Source organism: Colletotrichum paranaense (genome assembly GCF_030867605.1).
Source record: "Colletotrichum paranaense strain IMI 384185 chromosome Unknown Scaffold_4.1, whole genome shotgun sequence".
Lineage (NCBI taxonomy): Eukaryota > Fungi > Ascomycota > Sordariomycetes > Glomerellales > Glomerellaceae > Colletotrichum > Colletotrichum paranaense.
Genome location: NW_026848962.1, coordinates 2,678,234 through 2,700,737, shown reverse-complemented (window position 1 = coordinate 2,700,737; position 22,504 = coordinate 2,678,234). Strand labels below are relative to the sequence as shown.

Here is a 22,504-nt window from a genome sequence, read left to right as displayed (position 1 = left end):
GAGCAGGCCTGGCCAATCGTGAGGCTCCAGTCTGTCGCGTCTTCCCAGTCCGCTCTGCTTTCCGCTGCTTCGTTCGTGGGGTTGAAAGAATGGGAACAGAAAACATGGAGGACCACTTCCTTGCGTGCAGAGGTACGTATACTTTGCTCATCCCTGTCATCCCACCAAGAAGCGTGGGGAACCCGGGTACGTACTGCCGTCCCTGAAGGCTGAACGACGGCGGGCACCTTTTATCGATCGTATCCCCAACTATGCCTGGATCCTGTCAACATTTCGAAATCCAGCATGTTGGCCCTGGCCTACTGCGACGCAAGAGGAGTCTCCGCCGTGTACTTATATCAAGTCTCGCCCCAGAGACATCCCACAATGAAGTAAAATCTCCTGATCGCGAATTAGTTGGAGGAAGTCGGCGGAAAGGACTTCTCAACGCACGGCAACCAATGTACAGAGTGACTGCTGCGGTGCGATTTTCGGGCATGTGGTGAGATCAAAACGGACCAGAATTGCGGTCGCTGGTCGAATGGTGCAGGGTTGGGGGCGGTTGTTGATCTGACTCGATATCGGCTAAGCTGCCACACCACCGCCGTCTACGACTGGAGGATTTTCCGATCTGAATCTTGCCCCGAACAAGCGCCATCTTCACATGCACGGACGAACGCCGGTTTGTGCCAAACGTAGGCGACATTTGCGTGAGTGACTGGTGGGCGCGCGGTGACTGCACCACCTTCAAGAACAAGGCCAATCGACAGTCTGCGTGTTGCATGTTTGCTACGAGACAAGACGTCAGAGAGCGCAAGTATGACCCGGGAGGAGGCATAACGGGAGCGGCAGGACGCCTGATGCATCTTGGGCGGCAAATCAGCTTCAACTTACATGGTTGTGTCTTGGATACTGCCAGCCCGTAGGTTGAAGGCCTGGGTACCACAGCAGTGACAGCATAGGCTGTCTTGCGCAAGATATGTCCAACTCGGGTCTCCAAAAGAGGCTGTCCTAGGATCTGCAGGCCTCCGATGGAAACGGTAGATACAGTAGGTATTGTGGTTGAGTCCGGCGTCAAACTATCGAGGCCATCCGGGATCGTTTGAGGGATCTGGCATTCTGCTGCTGCTGCTGCTGCTGCTGCTGGTGATGAACCAAATTGACTTTGCCACAGTCTGGCTCTGATCTGCCTCTCAAGCTCCAGAGTTCAGCCGGCTAGCTCGAAGGGCGGTGAAGTTGGAGCATGGCCAGGGTGGACCACAGGTAAGGGTGCATCAGCATGAGCCAGGCGGTAGTGAAGCACGAGGAGGCAAGCCGCAAAGTGCCAGAGTGCTTGAGAAACGGAGGGCTGAGGGGGAGGCATGGGGCGAAGAGATACGGTTCAAAGTATCGGTACTCCTAACCCCGTCGAGGCATGTCGGTGCCGAAAGGTACGGGTACCTGGTAAGAGCTTCAGAAGAGAGCTCCAAAGTCCAGACACCAGTGACCAAAGAGACAGCGGATATGGTGCCTGTCTCGCGTTGCAATGGAGCGGTCCATGTGTTGCCCTGCCAGGCATGAATTCGCCTCCCAATAGGGGTAGATTTGCTGCCGGGAGCTGGAACATGACCCAGATGCAAACAGTGGCAATGGCGGGGACGGCGAGAGGATCTAGACTGATGCAAATACCGTCGCGTGTCAATAGCGGCTCCAAGAGGAAGGGGAAGAGAAAGAGGGCGAAATTCAGCACGGTCAATGGAAGACTCAGAATGCCTTCCCTCGAGTCTGTGCGGTAAATGCAGCATTGCAGCGTGGGTGAGGAACGGTCAGTCAAAGGCACTTTTCCATTGCTTCAGGTCTCCAAGTACCTTACCGTACCTCACTGCAAGCTGCCTCTGATGCAGGTGGACTGCATAGGTTGGGTTAGAAGGTAGCGGCTACAATGTGTCTAGGCAAAGGAAAGTCAGAATCTGGGCGGGAAGAATCTTGATGGATGTAGATGTACATCAAAGCACGACTGATGCATTCCCAACTCCCATTCCTTCCTTCCTTTTCGCCTTACCTTATACTACCTTATGTAGAGCCGGGTACGTACCGAACCAAGACCCTTCAGACCGCCGACTTCGTCCCAAAAATTCTTTTTCAGCCGATCTTTTGCCTTCCCCTCTGGCGCGGAAAGAAAAAAAAAAAGGTGTGTCTTCTCCAAAAAGGTTTGGGAAAGCTGCAAGAATTTTGTTCATATTCGGCATCGCCAAGCTATTCATCCACAAAAAAAACGGTACGCCGGGTTTTGGCTTGTGAGTGTCGAGTTGTTGCTGCTGTGGGAAGGCGAGCAACTCCCGTTATCAAGAATAGCCGAGGAAGAGGAAGTATCTCACAAAGTATGCTGTGATCCATCGATATAATGAGTACTTGAATAAGGTAAGGTATTCAATGGCATTTGGCATAACCAAAGCCCGGTGTCTAAATGTTTGAACGCCGTCTAGATGCGCCCCTCCTGCCTTCCAGTGATATGAATTGCAATGCCTTCCTTACCTAATGATACTCCGTATGGGAAGGAATAGATCCAAATACTTGACCAGGCACAGCTTCCCGCTTCGGTATTTCCTTCCGTCCGGCCTCTCATGGGATTCGGAAAGGCTACCTGAGGTAAAGTAAGGTACTCGCATAGATGGAAGGTAGTGACGTTACGGAGTACCTTAGCCCATAGACGGAAGGAGGTGGAGAGGAAAGATACCTCCCAGCACATGATAATTGGTGCAACAATCTTGTACCTCGCCCAAACAGTGGATGTACGGGTTACTTGACTTAGGTTTCTTGCCTCCTCCTTCCTCCACATCGTCCTCCTTTGGTGGGTAACTCAATCAACATCAAGGCCCAGCAGAAAAATCCAACAGCAATTGGGATTGGAAAGGAAGGAAATCAACCGACCACCACACGGCACGACTTGACACGAACACATTTCATTGCTTTCACACCCCCCGGTGCCCCGGTGGCCCCCCATCCCTCGTTCCCTGCCACGCATTTCGTCCCTCCCGTCCCTGGTCCTGCTCTTTCTCCCCTTGCACCGTGCCCTGCAAATCCCCGCAGGCCACAAGCAACGGAGCTACCTCTCTTTCCCTCTCCAGTTTGTCCCCAACAAAAACGGAACCGAGGCCAGACAGACAGCACACAGCATACCTTACACGGTAAGGTAGAGCACAGAACACCACCACTACTCCGTACGGATACCAAGCAGACCTCACCTCAGTTTATTACAGATGGTCCAGTTTACCTGCACACCACTCACTCCTCCGAAAAAAAAAGTCACAGGGATCTCCTTTCGCTCCATCCGTTACGGTACCTGACCGGCCACTTGTTACTACTCGGTACTAGCGAGCCAAGGCCCTGGAGAGACACAGTTGACAACGGGCTCCGTCCCGACCCATCGTTTGCTAACTATTTTGTCTTTTCGCCTCCGCCACGACCCGATACCGACCTGAGGTTTTTCCCAGAGTGCCTTCATTTATTACTCCCCTCCCCTCCTCCTTTTTCCCGCTCGTGATTCTTGATTCCTGTTCCCTCCTCGCGACCCAATTGGTATCCCTCTCTCTTCTCCCAAGGGCCATTGGAACTTGTCAACCGTTCCTCTGAGTGTATTCATCCAATACCGAGGCAACATCACCAAGCTGCTCTCATAGTCCCTCTTCTCTTCCCTAGCAGCAGCAGCACAATAATACCAGCCGCTATGGCTTCTACCACTTCGTCTGCGCCGGCCGGCCAGAACCCCGTTCTCCGCCGCACTGTCACCAGCAACACCGCCGAGACCGATGCTTCGGTTCCTTCTACTGCGATGGCTTCGCCCGTGGATTCGCCCCGTCCTTCTGCTTCGTCGACGTCCTTGTCGTCTATGGCTTCTGACGATGCCGTCCTCGAAAAGAAGGCCAACTACACCAAGCTGTACGACACCTACGGCAACGAGTTCACCCCTCCCGATTTCACCATCAAGGACATCCACAACGCTATCCCCAAGCACTGCTTCGAGCGTTCTGCTCTCAAGGGATACGCCTACATCGCCCGCGATATCCTCTGCCTCACCACCACCTTCTTGATCTTCCACAACTTCGCTACCCCTGAGTACGTGCCTTCCAAGGCTGCTCGCGTCGTTCTCTGGGCCGTCTACACCATTCTCCAGGGTCTCTTCGGAACCGGTCTTTGGGTCATTGCCCACGAGTGCGGTCACCAGGCCTTTTCTCCCTCCAAGACCATCAACCACGCCACCGGCTGGGTTCTTCACTCGGCTCTGCTCGTTCCCTACTTCAGCTGGCAGATCTCCCACAGCAAGCACCACAAGGCCACTGGCCACATGGAGCGTGACATGGTTTTCGTGCCCCGCACTCGCGAGCAGCAGGCCACCCGTGCTGGCCGCTTGGCCCACGAAGTCGGCGAGCTGGCTGAGGAGACCCCCATCTACACCCTCCTCATGCTTATTGCCCAGCAGCTCGTTGGCTGGCCCAACTACCTTATGACCAACGTCACCGGCCACAACTTCCACGAGCGCCAGCGCGAGGGCCGCGGCAAGGGCAAGCACAACGGTGCCGGCGGTGGTGTCAACCACTTCGACCCCAGCAGTCCCATCTTCGAGGCCAAGGACGCCAAGCTCATCATCGCTTCTGACATTGGTGTTGGCATCACTATGACCGTCCTCGCTCTCCTCGGCAACAAGTTCGGCTGGTCCAACCTTCTGGTCTGGTACTTCATTCCCTACCTCTGGGTTAACCACTGGCTTGGTAAGTGTCAAAAGGCTCGTTTCGATCCTATGACTGTCAGCTAACTTTTCTTCCCAGTCGCCATCACCTTCCTTCAGCACACCGACCCTACTCTTCCTCACTACACCGCTGGTGAGTGGAACTTCGTCCGTGGCGCCGCTGCCACCATCGACCGCGAGATGGGCTTCATCGGACGCCACCTCCTCCATGGCATTATCGAGACCCACGTCCTTCATCACTACATCAGCACCATTCCCTTCTACAACGCCGACGAGGCCTCCGACGCCATCAAGCCCGTTATGGGCAAGCACTACCGTGCTGACGTCAAGGATGGCCCGGTTGGCTTCATCAAGGCCTTGTACAAGTCTGCGCGTATGTGCCAGTGGGTTGAGCCCAGTGCTGAGGCCCAGGGCGAGGGCAAGGGTGTCTTGTTCTTCCGCAACCACAATGGTCTCGGTACCGCGCCTATCAAGGGTGCGGTGAACTAAGTTACGGAGACGAGCGACTGAAAGAAAAACAGAAAGAAAGGTCGTGTCTTCTCATGAGCTGGTCCACGATGGCCCTCTCTGCATATGCTAGTGTAGGATTTTGGCGATTCGTATCGCCGAGTGCTTCGGGCTCTGGGCCTGGCCGTCGAGTCTCGTTTAATGTGCGATCTTCGAGGACGCCGTGGTAATGTTGAATCGAGCACGGGAGCCCAGGGTGGCCTGGAGACGGTACAGAAGATATAGTGCAAAAAAACTGGCAAGGCGTTAGCATTTTTATACCTGCACCGAATGAATAGATCCATAGACACAGAAGTCAAGGAGAGAGATCAAGCAATAGAATGATAGCTTCCGAGCATTCCGATCACACCGCCACCTCTTGACAAGCGTGTCCAACGTGGTGAGCATGGCAGCCACATTCAGCGCCATCAACCGGGAGAAGGTCTGATCCGCGATCACTTCGTCTGTCACGAATCCTTGTACCGGTGTTCTGCTGCTTTGGGGTTGCTTCTTCGAGGTGATGTGAATCTGGGAAATAGCCCAGGAGCTAAGAGAATACGCAAGGTTCGGCTCAATTCATCCTGATCGTGGAGAGAATGCGGGGTGCGCACGCGATCTTGCGGACGCCGGGACACCGGACACCCTCGAACCCGGACGGACCAATGAGTGACCATCCGATGGTAACAAAAGGCAGGCAGACAAGACCTGGGGTCCCAGGCGGGAGGCTTAGGGGGAGGGGAATAGGGACCGTGAGCGCGCGTCTACGCGGTACTCGGCGTTAGTGCGCATGCGTGTATCTCGTGGGTATTTGCTAACCGAGATGACATTGTACCTCTGCCGTACTGCCGTTCCGACCGCTCCGGGTCGCGCGGATCCGAAGGTGGAGAGAAAAGAGGGGGCCGGAGTGCCGTTTAAGGATCCGAGGCCGGTGGTATGGGGGTGTTGTTATCTTGACGTCTTGCTCGACTTTTTGACGTGCGCCGTATGTTTGCCGTTGTATTGGTACCGGCTTTGGGTAAAATCTGTTTCACGTATCGAATATGATGTATTGGTGTGATCAGTTTAGTTGTCGAGGCTCTTTGGGTGAATGTATGCACTACCCGTCACCTCGATGCTTGTATCTGCCTACCTTATTAGCCTAAAGTTGCTCCTTGAGATTTAGACACCCTGATTGTATGAAACCCTGCAGCAAAACTTAGAAACGCAGTCTATGTTGATCCACCTGAAGGAATGACATAAACTCGTTCTCAGAGTGGGAAGGTTTCCATCTCGACATTGTATTCAAGAAGACGGTGCTTTGCTCGCGAGGGCCGGCATGAAACATTTTCGTAATGACTTGTCTCTCGCTACTTCATGGATCGGTCAATGTGAAGTCAAGATATGAGGCACCTTGGGCTTCAATCGACTTTGTCGTGTCACGCGGTTTCAAGGTACAGGAGAACCTCCCCAATCCCGACTACCTTTTCCACGTAGGGAGCACACGATGCATATAATTACGGAGTGTGGCTTCTCTCTCTGCCTTAGTAATCTTCCTACCACTCATTCTCTCCCCGAGGCCTTTGAGCTCTGGTCTTACCACGCCGACCTCTGATTCCACTCTGAATACCTAATAACCTATCCCAAGGGCGATGTTTGCAAATTTCAACGCCGGTCTATTGATTATATCACTGGATTCAATGTGGATATGCGTCAGTAGTTCTCCAGTTGTCTTGCCTCACGCAGTGCATTCGTGACGGTACTGAACTGCCACAATGCGAGACAACTTCAGCTACCTTGATGAACAAGTCCTCTGCTGTGATAGACTAAATAAAGAACACCAATATATGGAAGAATGTTCCTGAATATCGGAAGAGTACTGTCATCCTACTTTACGTATAATACTGAGAAACAGGTCAGCCTTGAAGTCTGGATACGATATCTGAGTTGATCCCCTCGGTGGTACTTGTCGTGGTTTCAAGTTAGTATTTCGCAGCCGAGACTGAGATTGACTTATTTCTGATAGCTGAGGATACGTGTATACTTGTAAGGCTGTTGTGACTCTTCGTTTTGACAACATCAAGCAAGATTGGGAAGTTAAGAGAGGGGGTATAATCATTGTAGGTGGAGATATTGCTTCAGCAGAGAAAAGCTTTACGTTTATGAGCATTCGGCGCGAAACTTTAACAGGTAATTCGAAGATTTAGAGGTTTGAAGACCACTGGTCTGGTCTGGTCTGGTCGTGATGGTGTGTGATCTGAACCTAGGTCTTGCAGGGCATTGATACTGGTGGGTTCCGCGCTATCGTAACAGGTTTTACTAGATACGACCGTAATAGTAATTGAGTGCTCGACTAGAAAAGGATACTGCAAAGAGACAAGTTCGAAAGAGACTAGGGGCTAGTTGGGCGTATACCTGATAAATTTGAAATATACTGTAGTGCCAGTTACATTGAGTTGCTAACCGTCACACTTGACGAAAACAACCTGCAGCAAGACCTTGGACTCTCTGTCTAAACCCGCTACGCCATAAGCTAGTGAACCCCAACTTCAAGCACATATCAAATTTAAGCAAGAGACTTCGTCGTCAATGTTCTCGACTCTGGTCTGCGTGGTGTCTCAGTCACGGCAGTTGAAGCCGTGGACCGCGTGGACTTGTGCTGGAAGAAATTCTCCGTCTTCAACGATGCTCGTGGTCCTTTTGCGTAGGTCTAGCCTCGGAGCGCCGTGAACGTGGAAGACGCGTGAAGGTGTTTGATGGATGCGGAAAGAGAGTACGTCTTGGGACAACATATCGTTTTTTCTAAAGTAACGGCCCTACTCTAGGGAGGGGGCCAACGCCCGTCAAATCCACGGCACGTCGGAGTGGGTTCCGAATTCTCCAGGGTCCGGACCTACGTTCGACCTCTCTAGTCTGTGGAACCGTGATGGTCTTTTGATCAGTATTGAAGGGGGATGAAGGACACATTTGAACTGCATGCGGAAGTTGTAAAAGCCATGCTTACGACCCTCATGGCAGCAGAGAAAGAGGATGCCATTCGGAGAAAGCGTTTTCTCACGAGGGACTAACGTGGTCCACACGAGGCGGGACCGAGTCTCGACCGTCCCATTGCTGACAGCGATGTGGCGAGAAGAGCCAGGGCCCTTTGGTATTAGCAGTCTACCAACAGAAGAGAACGGCGGACGGGCAGTGTGGGCGGGGGCATGAACGACAGCACCGAGACATTGGGGCCGGCGGGCTTCCAGTCTCGAGGCCGTCGATTTGTTAGATTGGCCGCTTTGTCCGAAGAGGCAACGTCTCTCCGGGCTCTAAAGGTTCGGTAGTTGTTTGGCGCCTTGTTGATATTGCCTCTACAGGTGCTAAAGTCGACTACTGGAGTGTTGTCGTCCACGATCCACGGGAATCGGAGCGGGATACCTAGTTGTTGGCGGTGATCTGAGACTATCTTCCCGTCCACCCCGGGCATCGGCTGATGTGACTTAGATTGAAGCCGAAATCCTGCTCCCGAGAGTCGGCAAGGAGAGGAAGGACAAGATGAAGGGCACACGGGCGCGAGGACTTTAGCCCAGCCTCAAAGAAGAGAAATGGGGTAAGGTACCTCCCGATCCTAGAAGAGTTAGAGCTAGCTAGTCCGAACACGGCATATTCCTCTGAGACATCCTGACTTGGACGTTTCCTATGCTTACTTACACAGGCCCTTCCAGAACAATGTGATTTGCCTCGTCGTCACACTCAGCTGGTCGGCCAGGTTCCCCCGTAGACCATGCCCAGGCCACGTTTTCGAGACACGTTATTTTGACGTTTGCAAAGAAGCTCTCGCGTGACAGGGTGCCTGGATTTGACAAACGGACGTATGCTTAGGACTAGGTCACGATAGGAATATCATACTGAATCAGATAGGGAGGAAGGAGGAAGTGAATCCACAGTTTGCAATAGTTTGACAGGTGGTGTAACGAGGAAACGAGAAAATATCGATATCGTGTGACTTGACTAACTTGCCGAGACGTCCTAACCAATCGTGACATCGATCGTCTCACTTTCGAATTCACCCGTCAAGACCCCTTCGCCAAACTGCAACTTCTCGAGCGTTGCCTGGCTAAGCTTGTCCGCCGTCGTGGGCCAAACAACCTGCCACTTGCCCTTGACAGCCACCCGTGCCGTCTTGCCGAGCGAATCGAGCGCCACAATGGGCTCCTTGAGGACAATCTCCTGCTCCTGGCTCTCACCGGGCTGGAGGGTGACGAGGTCTTCTGGGCGCGGCGGCATGATCCGGCGGAGCTGAACAGTGTGTACCTCGATCGGTTCGCTCTTGCCCTCGGGCGTGATGGAGACGAGGCCTACCTGGATGGCGAGGGAGTCGAGGGGCGTGTTCCAGCGGAGGATGGTCAGCGGGGCGTCGTGCTTGTTTTCCACGGAGAAGGATAGGGTGGGAGGTTTTTCCGACGTCTGACGGATGCGGAGGGCGAGCTTGGATAGCGCGCCGGCGTGCTGGTCCTCTTCCGCCATGGTGTCTCGGGAGGAACCGCTGCGATTCCAGGTTGAGAGGACGAAGATAAGGGCTACGATGAGGACGATGGGCCGAAAGAGCGAGCGGGCTTGGAGGTTACTCATCGATCTTGGCGGCTGGCTGGTAAGATGGCGGTAGGTGAAGGCGTGAGCGAGTATCGGGGGTTTGTTGCAAGGACTTTTTCTTCTCTCTCAAAGGTGTGTTATGTGGGATTGAGAGAAATAAAGCTACCCTTCCCAAGGCAGGCGAAGTGGACGTGGTCAGCAGGATGCGCCTGAAGCGGAACAGCTTCCTAAGGCGGGCAAGTGGCATGGAAGATTCCGGCTGACGTCAATTGATCAAATGCGGCCGCCTACCGCTGCCGCTGGGAGGATGGCTTTTGTTGTTTGAATGTGTGGTAAAACTAAGAGGCAACGTGGGTGAATTGGAATGAGTTTTGTCGCGAGAACGCGCGCACTAAGCTTGAAATAGGAGAAGAAGCCGTCTGCCGAGGAATGCCCAGCGGCTTCAGCCACGCAAGTTTGGTTCCGTTCCTTTGGGACGGACGAAATACCACGCTTGCCACGATCCATGACTTGGAGCTACGAATTGCCATAGCCTTCTTGCGATGGTGTCAGCGGCGTAGTTGAAGTGTTCTACGGGAGAGTTCCGATGTAGGCGGCGATGCGATTCATGGTGGACCAAGCTCCCATCTAGAGAACCCGGCAGATCGGGTTTGCGCTTCTATCCGCGACGGAGGCTACCCTATCGCCAGCTAAACTCGCCTACTTGCGATGGACTACCTTAACTAGATGACAGATTCGGCCGGACGGCGGGAGACCCCGCACTCTGCAGGGTATCGAAGGAAGAGATGCGCCTTACTATCCCCTGCTCTTACACCCCTCTTAGAGACCACCTACCTAGACTCTAAATCGGTTGAGCTGGCGGCACAACTTCAGACGACGCTACATTGGCATGATGGAAACGCAATCCTTCGGCTCCAAGCTTGGTGCAGGAAAAACTTCGCGCTGGTCTACGGACGAAAGAGGAAGGTCGCCAAAATGCTGCAGGTAAGCAGTGATACGGGGACACGGCGCCGGTGACCCATAATTTCGGCAGACCCACTCCGAACGGCAGTTGCTTGCGCGACCACCGGTCTCAGGGTCGAGGCCCTTCGGTGATGTTTCCGTTCTGCTGCCGACGTCATCTCGAACGAGGAAAACGTGAAGACCGTTTCTAGACTCCAACCCATCACAGCTTGTCTCAGTTGATATGCCGGCATTTCGGGTCACACTTCAATCGATAAGAGTACTTTACTTGCTGCTAGATTGGTCCCCCCCCCCCTGGGGCACGGAGAATTCCTGTCTTACTCGTCAGCCAAACCGTGTCTCGCAGCGGCCTAGGGCCAACCTTTGGTGCCAGCCATGTCTCACTCTCGCTCCTTGTCTCTAGGAGACATACAGCAAGGCGCGGTGCGGTTAGCATCTACAGAAGAGGCTACGGCTCCCCGGGCTCCTTGCACCGGTCTTTATCCCCACGATCCCGGAGGCCGTTTGCGGATAGTGGACCTGCTGGCCTAGAGAGAGCCCCATGTAGCCCGCTCTGACCGTAGGATTGGGTCTGTCGGAAAACCTTTCACCCAAGGGGCACGGCAGTTGAAGACTCGTGGTCCTCGTGGCGACTTGCTGATCACTTGCTGATCGGCAAGAGCGCGTCTTTGCTCGGTCGTTAGGTGTCCTCGCCTCCTGGTCTCCTAGCACAATCACACGCGTGGTGCTTTCATCAACTTCCAAAGAAATTGGAAGACAACATGGGACACATGTCTAGTGGCGCCAGATGTCTCGTCCATCACCTCAATGAAGTTTCCGCATCTGCTCTTCGTGGCTTACACCAGCCAGGCTTACCCATCGAGTTGGAACCCATAGGTTTCCTCTGCTAGACCGCTTGAGTCCGACGCCTTTGCCGATTCTAGGCACTGCCCAACTCGTCGTGGAGGATGTAGGTCCGCAGCCGCGCTCCAGCCTGCTATGCTTTGGGATCATGATACACCCACCCTCCTTCTTAGGGGTCTCCTGTTGATCACAACCAAGGTGTGTCTGTCAATTCTTTAGCTCCGACAATGGGCAGAAGCGCCTCCCGCCCCATGGACTCTTCTTAGCCATCGGACCATCCTTTGGAGCCTCCAATTCCTTCCAGACAGCGATTCTCCGTGGCTTGAACCACGGCCGCTCTGCTCCCTAGACCGGATCGGGAAGAGAAGTCCAGGTTTCATGTCACCTCGGAGTGGCATCGTGGGCTGAACGGTGAGATCCGTTGAAGCCTTGATTTCCTGTATAAAGACGATGAGAATTCCATCGACTGAATGGCTTTCTGTTTTGGATCATCACTCTCAACTCCAAACAGCCCTCTCTCAACTTCTCAACTCCTCAGCTTCAACAACCGAGACACTCTCCGCTTTGCAAAAGTCAATATGAAGTTCTTCACCGGTCTCACTCTCCTGGCCTCCCTCGTGAGCGCCTCTCCCATCGAGCTCGCACAGAGGGACACTGCGACTCCGCTCCAAGCCAACATCACCAAGAACGGCAACACAGCAGTCAAGATCGCCTTGAAGAACATTGGCAAGACCGATCTCAAGCTCTTCACTCCGGGTACCGTTTTGGACACGGCTGCCGTTGAGAAAGTCGCCGTCTTCAATGGAGGTAAGTAGTAGTACTCTCCCACAATTCAATATCAAAGTGCTGACTCAACCTACAAGACGACCGCCTCCCCTTCGATGGCGTCCGCCTGCGCATGGCACCTCAAAACCTCCTCACCGACGCCTCCTTCCGAACAATCAAGGCCGGCGAGACAATCGAATCGGCAGTCGACTTTGCCGAGCTGCACGACCTGGGTGAGGCCGACGCCTTCAAAGTGAGAGTCAACGGCGGCATCCCCTACGCCCAGGCCGGCTCGACCACCATTGCCGGCGTCTTCAGCATCGCCAGCAACACGCTCAACATCAACAACGTCAACGTCACAAAGGCCGCCATCGTCCGCACCTCGTACAAGCAGATGATCAAGCGCACCATTGTCCAGTCCGACTGCAAGGGTACCCAGAACACCACCGTCACCAACGCCCTCGCCAGCTGCTCCAAGCTCGCCCGCGCCGCCGCCGACTACGTCTCCAAGGACGACAAGCGCTTGAACGAGTACTTCAAGTCGACGACCGCCGCCAGCAAGAAGATTGTCGTCGACACCTTCAACAAGGTCGCTTCCGAATGCGGTAGCCGCAACACGGGCGTCTCCAAGCAGTACTGCAGCGACGTCTACAAGTCTTGCTCGCCTGGTGTCTTGGCTTACACCGTCCCGGCTTACAAGTACATGGTCAACTGCCCCTTGTACTTCACCGCGCTTCCTCTGCTCACCACTGGTTGCCACAACCAGGACCAGTCGACCACCACTCTGGTAAGTACAGCACTTTACTGAAGATCATCGAGCTTGAGCTGACCAGTTTGACTTTTTCAGCACGAGATGACCCACTTGCTCGAGGTCAAGGGAACACTGGACTATGGCATCTACGGCTACACTGCCTTGAAGACTCTCACGAGCGCTCAGAACCTCAACCACGCTGACACCTATGCGGTCTATGCCAATGGTAAGTCGATTCAGCTCTCAAAACACAATAAAGAAAGCCATGGCTAACAATGAGATTTCCAGCTGTCAACCAGGGCAAGACTTGCTAGTCGCAATAAGGAGTTGAGAGTTTTCGTACATATCCACCACAAAGACTATCCAGTTCTTCTGTGCATATTCAACGGGACCGACTACGCTAGGAGTTTACACTGCTCCATGTATGGGCGCCGGTTCCTCTTAATGGTTAATTACTAGTATCAGGGTTTGGGATCGGGAATTAGAGGGCATTTAGATCTGCCATTTTCAATCTTTTCCATAGAAACGAAATCACGATTCATTCAGCTTTAACAAGTGCCCGATTAAATGATTAATGACTCCAATGTGATAGGGATTATTGAAAGACTATGTAACTATTCGCAGATGGCCTCAAATTGAAGCAGAAGAGCTAAGCAGGGCGTTTGTTTGCTCTAAAGCCTCCCAAGGCGACACAAGATAGTTTCGTTTTACGAAGCAATGCGGACCGAAAGGTCTGTGGCTCATTCTTTGCAGTACACACATAATAGACATTAGCTTATCAGGGACTCTATACTAACCATAAACGAGGTTGATGAATCGTTCAAACAAGGTCTTTGGAGAAGAGTAGTAAGAATAGAGCTACATACAAGACCACCGATTAGTGCCTGCCTGAACTTCTCCGTCAGTTACGTTCCATGTAAACCGTTCCGTTGGGGAAGGAAACGAGCAGAGACAAGTCTTTGCCAGAGACATGTAAGCCGGTATATTCTCAGGTGTTGCACCAAACATGACTGACCATGGTCTCACTTGGTAACTCGCTGTGTTGCATTCCAAAGTCCCAACGTTCAACCAACGACAAGTCTGACACACAGCCCTGGGCCCTCGTACCCGTTGGAACCGAGACCTTTAGCGACCCAGGGGGTGCCCATCCGATTTTGGGGGTTAGGGGCGGCACTTGGACACAGATAACACGTCCGACAGGGGAGAGACAGTGACGTGCAGAACGACCCGATCCTCGCCTGCTGGGAATGGAAGCTTTGGAAGCTCGTCCCTGTTTGTGAGCCGCAGTTTTTGCAAATTCCGACTGGGGGGCCGGCTCTACAGGATGCTCCGGGCGGCGGTCGGGTTGGGCATACGTATAGTCCCCGGGCGCTAACGGCAAGGCGCAGTAGCACAGTAGACGCAAGCTTGACATTTGTTGTAAGATGTCTTCTTCTACGGAAGTACGGATACCTTAGAATGAGATGAAGTCCCGTTCTTAGTTCCTCAATTTTGAATATCAAAGGCGGGCCCGGCCTTGGGGTCCGAGAGGGGCGAAGCTCAATAATTCACTCGACAATTTCACATGGAATTGAATAGTTGGAAACAAGTTCGGAGTCCGGGCTGGAAACTCGCAAAGACTCGAAATAACATCGTATCAATCCCGACCCGCTGGGACATTGGACCGGGGGTCGCCGGAGCCAGCCGTTGGCCTGAACCTGAGATCCAAATCACACAATATTGAGCCCCGCTGAGTGGGATCGTCGACCGTTTGTTCGCACTCGGGCCCATCAGCGGGTGCCGGCAATCGAACCTTCGAATGACTCCTCAATGCTCACAGTGTCGCACTTTGTACTCAGGAATCCGTAAGTGGATATTGCGAGATGCGTACGCATCGATCTATAGGCATTCGGGTGCCACTACTGTTTGCTCTGCTCGCCTTGGATGCGCAAAAGCCACAGACGCAAGATAGGTACGAGGTCTGCAGACTTAAGGCTGTCGTCGTGGGGGTCTTTTGATACGTGCTAGTCCTGCAGGACGAAAAGTATGCCGAGTCGTGGGCTGCATCTTGTCCGTGCATTATTACACGCGCGGGCGTCAGAGCCTCGAAAGGTGAAGGAGCAGAGGCAAGGTTTGCTGGAATGTTCCGTGAGCCTGTTTGGTCTTTTTGGTGCGTTTGGTACAATCTTTTTTTATTAGGTATCATTGCGGCGGACCGAGGAACGGCGCAGGGCACCCGCGTAGAGTTTTGGGCCGTTCGGACTGGGAAAAGTGTAAAGCTTGCGAAGAAAGCACCGAAGCAAGGGATATGGGATGAGCTTGCGTTGCAGGTCGGCACGTTGCGAAGGGAGACGGTCGCAGTGGGAGGAAGGGCCAAGACGAAAGGGATGGCGGGATGTCTGGGATGTCGCGTCTTGTCACTTGTCAAGTTCCAGATGGAGGAAAGATTCCGTACGAAGGCGAAGGCTGAGGGGTTGATCAAATTTGGGAAGATTTCGTCGGCTGAAAGTGAGAGAGCATGACAGTTCTTGTCGCGATTTGAGCCCAAATACCAGCAGAAAAGATGGTTGCAGATGTTCAAGCCATCAAGACTCGACAATCCATCCAGTCAGTCTCTGTATCCATACTGTATGCCGTGCAAAACACCTTGGGGGATAGCAACATGTTTGTTTGCGTGCGTTCTTGTCGTGATTTGGGAGGTGGGCTGTGGACAAGTATCAGGGGGTGGCGAGTTACGTAGTGGGGTGGTCTTCCATGTGCCGACAGGATATATCTTCTTGTGTGTCTTGCGAAAAAGGTACGAACGAATGCTGCAGCTCTGGGGCGATGCCGACACAGTGTGATAGGGCCGGTTCGGCTATTCTCCCGTGGCATGCCGCACCGAATTCTGGGTGTCCGTCGTCGTCGCTTGCTTCCCGCACCTCCATCCGCTCCTATTTTGCCAACCAGTGACGACAAAGCTGCAGGAACAGCCGGCGTCGAATGACGACGATCAGATAGCGGCGGTGCTAAAGAGAAGCATCCCTTGAGGACACTGTGTCTGACACACCTGATCCGCTGGATCAGCGATTCCGTCAATCAAGAATCCAAGATGGTCCTCCGCATCGACAGACTCGGCGAGTGATCCGTTGCTCGACGGGCTCGACGGGCTTGAGGGCGGCGTTGGATAGGTTCCGATTCGGCAGCCAACCATGGAAACGAATGGGGGAAACCCACCACTGACCTCAGACAGCCACGATCTCTCCAAGACACTGAAGACAGTGACGGGACCACCTGGCGCCGTGTACACTGTAGACCGAGCCTTTGAGTGTCTGTGCTGCGTGGTGCGTGTGTACTATGTATTCGTATGCAGCACAGTGGACAGCAGCAGGCCGGCCAGCAGCTAGCTCCCGGGAGCGGTGGAGAGTCGAGGTCGCAGTCCAGTCGGGTCTTGTGGATCGTCGTCTTCAAGAACGCAGGTCCAGCCACATTCGCAGGCTCGCAACCCGTCACAGAAGTTCCCCGGTGGTAAGGTACGGCGTAATGGTGGAGGACTCGATGGCGACGGGCATTTTTTGCTTGGTGAGGAAGTGTGGAATGCCGGTACTGAGTATCCGTACGGAGTCCAGCAGTGCACTGTGCTGAGCTGACCTCATCCCTTTGCAGCGAGCGGGCGAAACCTTGTAACAGAAAGCCTGGCAACTGCAGGATTGCGACACCGGCCACTAGGCAACTCGGGTCAAGACCGGAAAGCCATGTCGATTCGGACTGGGCGAGCGGCTAGGGGGGCTGGCACAAGGGTTCGGGACGCGGAGCCCTAACAAGGACCCTGAATTCTCTGTGTTGAATATCGGGAGGTTATGGTAGCATTGGTGGTATTGGTGATGGCTGAATCTAGGTAGGTAGTCGAAGGCTCGAAGCTACACTGCGTGTCTGGTTAGTAGATGGGGCGGTAGCACAGAGACTAAGGTAAGGTATGGAGGTTTGTTGGACGAACCTGATCACCAAGCTGGTGTTCCGCTTTTCCACCGGTTGTTATGGAGTGGCAGATCATGCTGTTTGGGTTAGAAAACTTGGGAAATCCCCGCGATTTCAGTTTGCCACGGTTTGAGGCTTCCAAGGGGTGGTTCTGGTGTCGCGAGAGTCTACCACGAAGTATTCGTAGCGGGAGGAGGAGAAGTTAGGTGGATGTACGTACTCCGTACTCCGTCGAGGAATAGAAGTGGTGGTGGTGGTGGTGGTGGCAGGTGAAGGCAGTGGTGCAGTGGTGCGCTCTTTCCCCTCCCTTTTGAAACTGGGGGAGAAGTTGCGAGCCCTGAGTGGCCGAGGTGAGGTGGTGGGTGGGGCTCGCCTGACGGGAATGGCGGGGCTGGACAGTGCAAAAGCCTCTCATCGTGTCTAGCACAGTATACATGGCCTCTCCAGTGGTTTGTCTGCCCAGTGCTGTGCGCGTAGCCCGTGGTGTTTCCTCTCTCTCATCTCCTGGCCTTGCACAAGCCTGCAAAGGCCCCAAGGCCTCCCCTTTCGGTCAAAGGTGATCCCAGTCAGCCGGGCGCTGCCCTGGTCGTACGACGGACGCCCACAAACTGTTTCTGTACAGCACTGTGTACTTGCAATACCCCCAAGAGCTTCCCTTGCCTTCCATCCAGAACCCGCCTGTCGCCAGTTCGACCGGGTCTTTCTGACTTCCCACTCATTGGCATGGGGCAAGGTACGGATTGCGGGCACTGGGCTGGCTGACAGAGACCCCAACTTCCTCCCTCCTTCCTCGAGGAACCGACCTTCGAGACTCAAAGTGACTTCCATACTTGGCTTACCCCCGGTGCGTGTGCGTGTACCTTTGCTTCACCCCCCCAAAAAACCCAAAGCTGACAGGGTCAAAAAAAGAAGAGAAAGTGAGCAAGAGCATTCAAACCATCTGCTCCTACTCCCTCTTCCCGAACGAACCACCACTTCTTCCCCCCATCTTCAACTCCATCTTCATCTTCATCTTCACTTCCGTCCAACGAATTCTCACATCCATCAACAAACCTTTGGTTGATACCCCAGACGCATCCACAGCTGCATCCATCCCACTTGTTGTGTGTGTACCTACTCTTCCTCGTTGTGGGCTCCGATTTACTTCGCTAGCCCAACCCACATTCACATGGTCCTCTGCCGCCGTCGGACCATCGACACCACCACCTCGAACACGACCTCGCCGACGCCCTCAGCTGCTCCTATGTCTCGCCTGCTCTGTAAACAACACTGGGAAGCGTTGATGTAAATCCCTTCCGCATAAAACACACACAGATCATGCTGCGACGGCCTCCAGGCGACGGGAGGCGCGTTGCTCGTCAGCGAACCTACCTCCTTGCTCTCGCTGTACTCGCCATCTCATGCCTCCCACTCGTCGATGCTCAACAACAGCAAAAACCCATCGAGCCGGTAGCTCAGATACATAGAATCCATCAACACCAAACCCCTGCTGGAAGCAGTCAACACGAAGCTGTTCGTGATGCCCTCCCCGACGCTGCCGCCCGCAACTGGGCCGCGACCAACATCAAGGCCGACAATGCTGTCGAGTCTTCGAGGCGCCGAAACTCCGTAACCTCGAAGCAACCCCAACCTCAACCCAATAATAAACAACCACACGACCGTCGGTCCAACCCCGACAACATACTTATTCCTCACGATGCGAGCGCCATCGCAACTTTGGCTCCGGCTCAGTCCGTCCGAGCACCTCCTTCTGGACATCGACCCATTGCCTCCCGCGTTGGCGGTGGTGGGATCTCTACGCAGCACCATGCGCGGAGTCTGAAGGATTGGGAAGTAGAAGACTTCGTTCTTATGGCGACCGTCGATGGACACCTCTATGCCACTGATCGCAACCACGCCACCGAACGCTGGCATCTCGAGGTTGACCAGTCCATGGTTGAGACCAAACATTACCGTCTCAACGCCTCCGACCTGGACGACGACTACAACCACATCGATCACTACATCTGGGCCATCGAGCCCAATCGCGATGGAGACATTTACTACTGGTCTCCAGCTGGCTCCACCGAGCCCAGACTACTATCCACGGGCTTGACCATGAAACAGATGGTCGACGAGGGCGCCTCAGCCCTCGACAATCCGCCAATCGTCTATACTGGTACCAAGAAGACTACCATGATTACACTCGATGCCGCTACAGGCCGTGTGCTCAAGTGGTTTGGCTCTGGCGGCTCACACGTCAACGAAGCAGAGAGCTGCCTACGCCCGAATGCACTGTACGACCAGAATAACGAAGAGTGTAGCTCGACTGGTACGATCACGCTTGGTCGTACCGAGTACGAGGTTGGCATTGCCCGCAGAGACGGTCGCCCGATCGCTACACTCAAGTTCTTTGACTGGACTCCCAACACAAACGACTACGACCTGCTTAACCAACACCACCAGTCCATCGACCAGCGCTACCATACCACCACCCACGATGGCAAGATTTATGGTGTTGACTACGCCAATGCCCACAAGGACAAACTGCCCATTTTTTGCAACGCGCAGTTTGCTTCGCCTGTAGTCAAGGTTTTCGACGTCTGCAGGCCCGTGGGATTGGAACCGTTGAGCAACCCCGACCTCATCGTCCTTCCTCAGCCTGTCCCACCAGCCAAGGATGACAGTAACGCTCGTATCCGAAGTCAGCGTATATTCGTCAACCAGACAGACATGGGCAACTGGTACGCCTTGTCTGGGCGCTCCTATCCTCTCATCTTGGATGCTCCCGTAGCCAAGACCTCGTCGCCAGACTGGCTGCAGCTTGCTCAGCCATGGGGCAAGTTAAACGAGACGCAGCGGGTCGGCGCAATGGTTGGAACCCACTACATGGATGGTGTCATCAGGGGCAAGATCTATCAGCCTCCCAGTCTACCCGGACGCGCAGAAGCGTCTGATGCAGTGGTGGACCCTGAAAGTCACCCAGTGCTGCCCACTACTGTGCCGCACGACGATCCTGTCGAGACGCCCACCATCGTCAACAAAGTCAAGTCGATTCCTCATCACGTTTCCAACAGTGTAATCGACTTTTTCTCCAACCCTGTCTTGATTGTGCTCATTGTTTCTGTTCTGTTTTACTATCAGAAGGATCTACGTCGGTGGTACAAAACTAAGACGACAAAATGGTATATGCGAGACGAGGCTGCTTCCGATACAGAGGATATGGGTGCCGATGCCACTCCTGAGCAAACGGTACATGACGAGATCCCACCATCCGCTCCTCAGCGGGCGGCCGCACCTTTAGTACCAGAAGAGCCTGTTGTCGACAAGAAGCCAGTATCCGAGGATGGGGTTCCCTCTGTTGAGCCTGCCCCTGAGAAAGAGAAGGATGATGACAAGATGCCTATCGCGGATCCATCGGCTCCCGGTGCCGAGACCCAGACTTCTGCCACCCCCCCTGAACCTGGCACCCCTGAGGTCAAGAAGAAGAAGCCCGCTCACCGTGGCCGTCGCGGAGGCACGAAGCACCGCAAGGGGAAGAAGAGAGAAGAAATGTCTCAATCTCGCGATGACGAGCCACGTGCTTCCGTTGAGGAAGCTGTCAATAAGGCAAAGAAGTTGGGTGTACAGGCTACTGGTCTGGAGCCCGATGTCATGACCATGACAAACGACATGCAAACTGTGGGAGAATCGATCATCAAGATGGGCGGCATCGAAGTTGACACCGAGAACCAACTCGGCACAGGCAGCAATGGTACCCTGGTCTTTGCCGGTCGATTCGATGGCCGCGAAGTAGCTGTCAAGCGGATGCTTATCCAGTTCTACGACATTGCCTCCCAGGAGACAAAGTTGCTGCGAGAGAGCGACGACCATCCCAATGGTAAGACAGAAACATGGCTGCTTTCAAGGAAGTATCTGACAATCAATTCTAGTCATTCGATACTACGCTCAACAGCAACGCGATGGGTTCCTGTACATTGCTCTCGAGCGCTGTGCAGCCTCTCTGGCTGATGTCATTGAGAAGCCTCATCACTTCACCCGACTGGCTCAAGCAGGCAAGATGGATTTGCCAGGTGTCTTGTACCAAATCACTAACGGCATCCACCATCTACACAATCTTCGCATTGTCCACCGCGATCTCAAGCCTCAGAACATTTTGGTCAACATGGGCAAGGATGGACGACCGCGCCTTCTTGTATCCGATTTTGGTCTCTGCAAAAAGCTGGAGGGTGGTCAGTCCTCCTTCGGTGCCACTACTGGCCGCGCTGCGGGAACGTCTGGCTGGCGAGCCCCTGAATTGCTACTCGACGACGACGCCAGGGACACTGCCACTATGGAGTCCAGTATCCAGAGTGGATCGGGCTCTATCCTGGTTGGTTCCGACATGATGTCCAACCGTCGTGCTACTCGCTCCATTGACATATTCAGCTTGGGCTTGGTGTTTTTCTATGTTCTGACGAATGGTTCCCATCCTTTCGACTGTGGCGATCGCTACATGAGGGAGGTGAACATCCGCAAGGGCAATTACAACTTGGCGCCACTGGATGCTCTTGGCGACTTTGCCTACGAGGCAAAGCATCTCATCGGCTCCATGTTGGATGCGAATCCGAAGGAGCGCCCTACAGCTCGCGATGTCATGGCTCATCCGTTCTTCTGGTCTGCCAAGAAGCGCCTTGCTTTCTTGTGCGACGTTTCGGATCACTTCGAGAAGGAACCTAGAGATCCCCCAAGCGATCATCTTGTTCATCTGGAGAAGCATGCTCCGGCGATCACCAAGGGAGATTTCCTTCGGCTTCTGCCACGAGACTTCGTGGACTCTTTGGGCAAGCAGCGCAAATACACCGGGTCCAAGCTGCTTGATCTGTTGAGAGCTCTGCGCAATAAGAAGAACCATTACGAGGATATGCCCGACGCGCTAAAGCGGGCAGTTGGTCCTTTGCCAGAAGGTTACTTGGCGTTCTGGACAGTCAAGTTTCCTAGACTTTTGCTGGATTGTTGGAACGTGGTGTGGACCGTGGAATGGGATAATACTGATCGGTTCCGGGAGTACTATGAGCCAGCCGGTCTTTGAGATGTCGATACGCATAAAAGTCAATGATTTTGCCATGCTTTCAAACTTATTCTACTTTTCCGTGACCTGATAAGCGCCCCGAGTAAAATTGCAAGAAATGTTGGAGAGCCTCCTGATACATACTCAGAATCTTTTATTCCAATGCTGTAGTAATAAGTATACTGCAAAAAGTAGTCTACTTTTCGTAACCCGAAGTTATATGTATCAGATCCACTACTTGCCCTTGCACAGACAGACGCGTAAGAAAATTACCTTTGGCAGGTCGCCAGGTCTATCCGGGCCCTCACTGCTCGAGACGATCTACAAGGTGCATGTCATGACCCAGAGCGGTAGGTAGCCACACATTTGCTCTATTCATTGAAGACCTGTTACTTTTCTCTGGTCTATTCTGTCTGTTACTCTTTCTTTTCTTTATACCTCCTGAAGATTGCAGGCCACCCACGTATGGCCAACTCCT

At 53.7% G+C, this 22,504-nt stretch overlaps 8 protein-coding genes across 8 annotated transcripts, besides 1 other annotated feature; 3 read left to right on the top strand and 5 right to left on the bottom strand.

Annotated features, from left to right (window-relative positions):
• Positions 1 to 487: 487 nt before the first annotated feature.
• CPAR01_05908 (uncharacterized protein) lies at positions 488 to 1,078 on the bottom strand (the record flags this gene model as incomplete). The annotated part of the gene is made up of 2 exons (XM_060490183.1): positions 488 to 768; positions 874 to 1,078. Coding segments are annotated over 2 exons (486 nt in total), but the record flags the coding sequence as incomplete, so codon positions are not given.
• A 175-nt stretch (positions 1,079 to 1,253) lies between these two features.
• Positions 1,254 to 1,763, bottom strand: CPAR01_05907 (uncharacterized protein; the record flags this gene model as incomplete). The annotated part of the gene is made up of 1 exon (XM_060490182.1): positions 1,254 to 1,763. One exon carries the CDS (start codon positions 1,761 to 1,763, stop codon positions 1,254 to 1,256), a length of 510 nt encoding a protein of 169 aa, XP_060351648.1.
• Positions 1,764 to 3,064: 1,301 nt separating this feature from the next.
• Positions 3,065 to 3,136: a sequence feature (Short protein (CPAR01_05906, KAK1542519.1) was converted to a misc_feature.).
• A 549-nt stretch (positions 3,137 to 3,685) lies between these two features.
• On the top strand, positions 3,686 to 5,194 carry CPAR01_05905 (fatty acid desaturase; the record flags this gene model as incomplete). The annotated part of the gene is made up of 2 exons (XM_060490181.1): positions 3,686 to 4,727; positions 4,785 to 5,194. The coding sequence occupies 2 exons, from the start codon at positions 3,686 to 3,688 to the stop codon at positions 5,192 to 5,194; spliced, it is 1,452 nt and encodes a 483-aa protein (XP_060351647.1).
• A 2,816-nt stretch (positions 5,195 to 8,010) lies between these two features.
• Positions 8,011 to 8,633, bottom strand: CPAR01_05904 (uncharacterized protein; the record flags this gene model as incomplete). Its single annotated transcript, XM_060490180.1, has 2 exons — positions 8,011 to 8,475; positions 8,541 to 8,633. The coding sequence occupies 2 exons, from the start codon at positions 8,631 to 8,633 to the stop codon at positions 8,011 to 8,013; spliced, it is 558 nt and encodes a 185-aa protein (XP_060351646.1).
• Positions 8,634 to 9,175: 542 nt separating this feature from the next.
• On the bottom strand, positions 9,176 to 9,673 carry CPAR01_05903 (uncharacterized protein; the record flags this gene model as incomplete). The annotated part of the gene is made up of 1 exon (XM_060490179.1): positions 9,176 to 9,673. The coding sequence occupies one exon, from the start codon at positions 9,671 to 9,673 to the stop codon at positions 9,176 to 9,178; it is 498 nt and encodes a 165-aa protein (XP_060351645.1).
• A 2,342-nt stretch (positions 9,674 to 12,015) lies between these two features.
• CPAR01_05902 (deuterolysin metalloprotease) lies at positions 12,016 to 13,375 on the top strand (the record flags this gene model as incomplete). The annotated part of the gene is made up of 4 exons (XM_060490178.1): positions 12,016 to 12,352; positions 12,409 to 13,097; positions 13,158 to 13,287; positions 13,350 to 13,375. The coding sequence occupies 4 exons, from the start codon at positions 12,016 to 12,018 to the stop codon at positions 13,373 to 13,375; spliced, it is 1,182 nt and encodes a 393-aa protein (XP_060351644.1).
• A 2,657-nt stretch (positions 13,376 to 16,032) lies between these two features.
• CPAR01_05901 (uncharacterized protein) lies at positions 16,033 to 16,591 on the bottom strand (the record flags this gene model as incomplete). Its single annotated transcript, XM_060490177.1, has 2 exons — positions 16,033 to 16,351; positions 16,557 to 16,591. 2 exons carry the CDS (start codon positions 16,589 to 16,591, stop codon positions 16,033 to 16,035), a joined length of 354 nt encoding a protein of 117 aa, XP_060351643.1.
• Positions 16,592 to 18,314: 1,723 nt separating this feature from the next.
• On the top strand, positions 18,315 to 22,047 carry CPAR01_05900 (uncharacterized protein; the record flags this gene model as incomplete). The annotated part of the gene is made up of 2 exons (XM_060490176.1): positions 18,315 to 20,856; positions 20,909 to 22,047. The coding sequence occupies 2 exons, from the start codon at positions 18,315 to 18,317 to the stop codon at positions 22,045 to 22,047; spliced, it is 3,681 nt and encodes a 1,226-aa protein (XP_060351642.1).
• Positions 22,048 to 22,504: the final 457 nt, after the last annotated feature.